The sequence below is a fragment of the Montipora capricornis genome, chromosome 14, assembly GCF_036669925.1.
Source record: "Montipora capricornis isolate CH-2021 chromosome 14, ASM3666992v2, whole genome shotgun sequence".
NCBI lineage: Eukaryota > Metazoa > Cnidaria > Anthozoa > Scleractinia > Acroporidae > Montipora > Montipora capricornis.
Genome location: NC_090896.1, coordinates 49,942,969 through 49,949,445, shown reverse-complemented (window position 1 = coordinate 49,949,445; position 6,477 = coordinate 49,942,969). Strand labels below are relative to the sequence as shown.

Here is a 6,477-nt window from a genome sequence, read left to right as displayed (position 1 = left end):
GAAAAAAACGGTTTTGATCAGGTGATCCGGAACACCACGTGCCGCTGCAGTGGTCGCCGCCCCAATCCGGAAACTATGGCCGGAGTAGGCGCCGGAGTACCCAGCCCCATGTAGGGTAGACTGCAAAAAGGATGATAGCTGCTGCCGGGTAAGAGGACGACCATCACTAAACAAGAACAGGGGCCCTGGAGCAGACCCACGCAGAGACAAGTACGTGCCCAACGCTGTTATGGGGCACACAGAGCCCGAGCCACGCCCCAAGTAGATATCACAACCCGCACGGAAGGGGTCTGTCTTGGAACACTTGATACGGACTTTGAAACAAGAGGGATTCACCAAGGAGTCCGCTTGCAGGTCGCTAACAGTCATATGGGTGTGAGGATCAAAGGCCGAGTTGACCGTGAATTCGCCCGCACGCAAAAACCCAAAAAATGCCAAGCAGCACGCAGCCCACAACATCACATGGTCTCTAGTAGACAGGTCCAAAGAGCACTGAATGACCTTCAGATGATCAACGGTGATAGGTAGGCGCCTTGGTGACACTGGACCTTGAACTCGCTTAATACCCCTTAGCAGACGCTGCAAACGAAGACAGTTGACTAGCGGGTCGGGAAGGCCATGGTCAATGTGAAGGGAGCGCACTGCTGATAGATAGACCTTGATGGAGGAATGGTTCAGGTTGTCGGCCAGGAAGGAAGCAAAGCGCATGAGAGTCTCCTCAGTGGCTGGGGGGATGGAGCCATCCTGGTTTGCACGACCATCCTGGCGGCAAAAGTCTGTAAATCGACGTTGGGCGGATCGGTACACTCGTCGGGTGGAAGGTGCAAGACCTTGGGTAAGTAAGAACCGACACTTCTGAGTCAAGGCATCTGAAGTGCTGCCAGAAGGGAAGCAGGAATAGGAGACGGGGTTGGGTCGGCCTGTGACTCCAGGCGTCTGAACTGCTGAAATTGGAATCGAGAGAGTGCATCAGCAACTGGATTAGCTTTGCCTCGAACAGATGAAGCTGTAAATGAGAAGGAATGATGGATGGCCAGCATAGTCAAATAACGCAGCAACACCATTAGGTTTTTGTCCCGCGAGGTGCCAGACTTAAGTACAGCCACCACAGACTCGTTGTCACAAAAGAACTCGACCCGCCGAGATATTCACTGACAGCCCCACAGATAGGCTGCCACTACAATTGGGAAGAGCTCCTTGTACGCTATAGATGAGGAACTTTGTGCAGCTGACCAGGCACCAGCAAACCAGTGGGATTTAAAAATAGCTCCATAGCCCAAAGAGCCCGCTGCATCCGATGAGACCTGGAAGTCCGGGAGAGGTGCCCATGTGGGCATGCAGAAAAAACTGAGGCCATCCCAAGTTTGGAACAGTTCCCGCCACCAGGTTAAATCCCGCCGAAATTCCTGGTTAAGCCTAATGGGGTGATCATCACGGCGAAAGGCGCAAAGCAAGTCGATCATCCGACGAAGGAATGTCCTACCCTGTGGGGCGACCTTGCAGGCGTGATGGAGATGGCCAATCAGGGATTCCAGCTCGCGACGTTTACAAAAACGTTTTGCCGACCACTCATCTAACAGTGAAACAATCCTATCTCTCTTGTCAGTCGGAAGGCGAGCCTGAAGGTTCTCGGAGTCAAGTTCAATCCCAAGGATTGTAAGACGAGTCGCGGGTCCCTCCAACTTATCTGGATTAAGGGGAAGGCCAAGTTTTGAACACAGACGAACGCAGGTTTGAAGGTTGTTGTGGCACACAGGGGACGCCGGTGGGCCCAAAGTGAGGAAATCGTCCAAGTAATGACGGAGAAATGTAACCTCATAATTGTGAACCAGGATCCATTCAACCAGGTCTGCAATGGCGGTGAAAATAAATGGTGCTGAACGCAGCCCAAAAGGGAGCACCAAATCCACAAAATATTGCCCACGCCACTTCATGCCAAGAAGGGGGCGATCGTCTGGGTGGATAGCCACATTCCGATATGCACTGGCCACGTCGAACTTGGCCATTAACGTTCCTCGACCCAGAGACATTATGCCATCAATGAAAGCATCCACTGAAACATACTGAACTGTAAACGGGGGCTTAGGGATGCCGTCATTGACGCTTTGCCCCTCTGGGGATGATAGGTCTAAAATGAGACGCCACTTCCCAGGCTGATTAGTTTTGGGGAACACCCCGAAACGACTTATTTGCAATGACGGAAGCGGGGGCACTGGAAAAGGACCTGCCACCCTGCCAGAAGAGACTTCAGCTTGCAAGTAGGAGTCAATCACTGATGGGTGCTCAGCAGAGCTACACATGTTTGAAGATGCAGATTTGAGGGACACCAAGGATGGGTCAAAGCCTATCCGAAATCCATCCCGTATGCCAGAAGTCACAAATGCCACAGCTGACTTGTTGGGATGGTGGCATAATTCGGCTTGAAATTGATCCAACTGTAATGGTGTGACCTGAGACACCGAAGATAACGGGGCAAAAGAGACAACTGGAACGCTGGACTTAACTGGAACAGAAACGGGAACTGAGACTGGAACTGAAACTGGAACAGGACAAAACAACTTTGCCAACTGAGGCAATCCATTCGGCTGGCGAGGCAACGCAATCACATCATTCAAACTATGTACAAACACAACACTGGGCGAACCTCGCCCCTCAGTACTGTCCCCTGCTCCCTCCAGGGGAGGGGGAGCGGGAACGGGAACGAAATCCAGCTGAGCGGGGAAAGGGGCAGTTAGCCTTGGTATGCTCTCCCTCGCAATTGCTGCAGTTGTGGCGGAACTTGCACTTCCCAAATAGCCACCGGCATTTCCCTTCATTCCAGGAATGGCAAAATGGTGTGCGTCGGTGGGAGTCTGGGCTGTCTGAGGAAGACTGAGGAAACCCGGAAAGGGAAGACGGCCTTGGTTGCAGTGAGGACGATGCTGGCAAACGCAAATGAAAACTATACAGATCCAAATTCATTTTGGACCAATCCGTAAGGCCCGAGGCAGCGGCATCCCTTCTGAAGGCCAGATCGTATTCAAGCCAAGCCAGACCTGGATATTGGCGGGCTGTTTGAATAATGAGCAGCTTATATCTGGTCAAGTCTAACCAACGCAGGGGGTGAGAGGCACACAGGACCAGCTGGAAAATCGTGAAGGCCTCAGTCCAAGTAAGAATATCCTTGATTTCAACCTGCCTGCGTTTTACGTTGGACACCAGGAGTTTACCCTCCAGGAAGGTCTGTGGTTCCTGATCCCCAGCTCGGAGATTGACTGTAAGTAGATCCGCCAACTCCACGAACTGGCCCTCGATGATCTTCTTGGCCAATTTTGCCGGGACTGGTGCATGACCAGGACCAACAATGAAAGCCTTCTCAGACGTAGGCACTGATCCAGAGTTACGAAAACTTGGCCGGCTGCCGGATACACTGGGACTCGCGAATGGAGAGGTAATGGGGGCCATGAAGCGGGCCGAGCTTGAGTCAGTGATGGCCGACACAGGAGAAAAGGTAGGAATGAAGGCCGGCAAAGTAAACGTACCTGATGACGCCCCAAAAGCCATAGACGAGACATTGACATCACAAGAAACAGCAGTCGATCCAGAGGAGCTAGATGGAGTGACGCCAACAGAAGTGCCAAGGACGGAAGGGGGTAATGGCGAGGGGGCGCTCCCTTGAATTGAAGAGATGATAGTCGGAAGGGTGCTTCCAAGCGCGCGAACAACAGCCTCGGCGATCGAATCGACGGCCAAAGGCGCCACGGGGCCAGAGGGAGCCGTAGAAACCACTATCGGCGCGGGGGACAAGAGAGGTATGTCCTCCGAACGAAGTCCAGCGGACAAGCTATTGTTGGTTGAACGAGGTGGGTTCGGCATGATGTATGATCGAACACCAACCAGCGACGAGCGAGTTAGAGGCGACCACGAAAAAGAAGTGAAAAACGAACCAACAAACACGACAGAGAGCGAGAAAAAACCGCGGGCGATGAAGGACGAAATCCTTTGGCCACGCTAACGGATCGGCGAGCACACTACGGTCCAGGGACGAAAGAGCGACGAGTGAAGGAAAGACAAACCAATAAACACGACAGCCGCCGAAGAAAAAACCCTGGTCGATGACTGACGAAATCCTTAGAATTTATTCCTTTGTTGACCACAACTGGGAACCGCTACACTAAGCCCGCCAAAATAAACGTATCGGAGCACACGATGGTCCGAAGCACGAAAGAGCGATGAGCGAGTAAAGACAAACCAACAGACACGACAGAGGGCGAGGAAACCACGGTCGATGACGGAAGAAATCCTTGTGTTTTTCTATTGTTGTTTTTCTTTTGTTGACCACAACTGGGAACCGCTACACTAAGCCCGCCAAAGAAACGCCACGCTATCTGAGCGACGAGCCGACTATCGGAACTGGTACAAGAGAAGGTAAGACGAACCACAACACGGCGGTGAAGACGAGATGGAGACGGTCGAAGATCGAAGAACTTCTATTTCAACCTGGACAGCGACCGAGATAGCCAACGAAGCGAGAAGAAGAACGCCGAGAACCACTAAACTCCTAAACCGACTCACAACGCCACGCCAACAAACACGCTGCAAGCACATAGGACAACGCATGCACTACGCCGGAATACCGCTGAACCATGTCAGCCCCAGGGCTCCCCCAACCTAAAGAGTGCTGCAAACGCTACAAAAACGCATAACAACGCTAACAAACGCCTGCAAAACGCTACTGACCGGACTAGCTCCCGGTCGTGAACCATGTAACTATAACAAACGCTACAGAACGCACCAAAACGCTGAACAACGCTACCAGACGGCCAAGACACTAACAACCGCCTGCAAAACACTACTGACCAGACTAGCTCCTAGTCGTTAACTATGTTAAATTTTATTTAACTATATTTAAAATATAGAAGGTATGGTATTGTAACAGAGTTTCCCATTTGGTTGCTTTGAAGGTCCTTGGATGGATACTTAAATCCAGAATTGAGAAATTCTCATGTACCAAAGTGGAACTACGTTCTGTTGCGCTTCCAGGTATTTAAGTTTATGAAATTTAGAATTTTCAGCTATCCACAGAGCAAATGCAATCCCTGTGATGCACACTAGTTGTAAGGGAAACAATCAAAACCTGTAATTTGGATACTGTGCTCAATATTTAATTATTTATGGTAAGGGCTCGTATCTATCTGAGCAAGTTCAAAACCCGGGGGGGGGGGGGGTACTCCCTTATATGGGCTATATAGACCTGTATGTGTGGCCCCAAAGGGTAGGGTTTTTCAGACGTTTTGGTCATAAATAGGGCATCGATTTTGGCCAATTTTCCGCCATTTTGGTCATAAATAGGGTATCGATTTTTGCACTCTAGTCTTGAACTCGTTTTTTATTTAGAAGCTACTTCTTTATCTTGTAACCTACCCAATAGAAGCAGATAAACATTGCCTTTAACATTGGTCTGAACTAGGGAAATAATTACAAGGCAGGTCTGCACCAGGGTATTGATAAAAGGGTATTAGGTCATAAATTGGATATCAAATGTTTGGTCAGGTCATAAATAGGGTACTAAGGGAAAATCGCAGTAGGGGCACCCCCTAACCTCTACCTCCAGGGGTTCAAAATCACTCTCATTAAATCATTACAGGAAGACAATAATACTTGAATGAAACAATGAAGTTTAGAAAACCCAACTAGCAGGTATTTAGCATTTTAATTCAGGACCACCTAGAAACAAATCCTGCCAGTAGAAAGAAGGGGCCAAGGTCCCAGGTTCAAGACACCTTCTGACCACAAGTTGAATTTGTTCCCGGTAGTCAATGGTTCAACTTCTCAGCTGCACTTGTAAATAGCTAACTGGTTTGCCTCCAGCTAGTTCTGTCGTGATTATGTTCATTGGCCCTGAAAATCCTCTATGGGGAGTGGTCAACTAAGTATGTCTTGTGTTGTATTATGCAAATTCCTAACCACTTAAGACCATATCTCTTGATCTTCCTCTGTTTATTTGGAGGGAATGTTTCAAGTAGGCTGAATTACCTAGTAAGAATGTTTATTTTTTAGATAATGATGAAATACCAGGATTTCTCCTTTTACTAAAAAATCATATCTTCACCTTGCACAGTGAACGTATCATTTTTATCTTTCACATTACGATTAGCCAATAAAACGCAAGCTTCCTCTTCATTGTAAGATACTTTTGTGTTTTAATATAATTCTTCTCTACTACATTAACATTTTAATTGCAAAATTTTACATCGTCATGATTTGTTTTTCATAACTTTTGTATCTTGTTTCATGTTACACAACATGCGTGTTTTAGAGGTTGGTGACCACTTAAATTTCATCATCATGATTTCGAAAATGAGTAAAACAAGTTGTTTTAAATCTAGACATTTCATCAATATCTATATAATAAACAGAACATTACATAGCCGCTTGGGGATACGAATTTTATCCTCGAGCACTCGAAGATAAAATTCGTATCTCCACGCGGCCATG

The 6,477-nt window shown here is 48.4% G+C and overlaps 1 protein-coding gene across 3 annotated transcripts in view; it reads left to right on the top strand.

Annotated features, from left to right (window-relative positions):
- Positions 1-6,477, top strand: part of LOC138033594 (vitamin K-dependent gamma-carboxylase-like) — a 19,951-nt gene that overhangs the window by 7,932 nt on the left and 5,542 nt on the right. For all 3 annotated transcript variants that reach the window (XM_068881387.1, XM_068881385.1, XM_068881386.1), the window contains one exon: positions 4,944-5,022. In XM_068881387.1, coding sequence (XP_068737488.1) covers positions 4,944-5,022 — 79 coding nt within the window. The remainder of the gene's footprint in view (positions 1-4,943; positions 5,023-6,477) is intronic.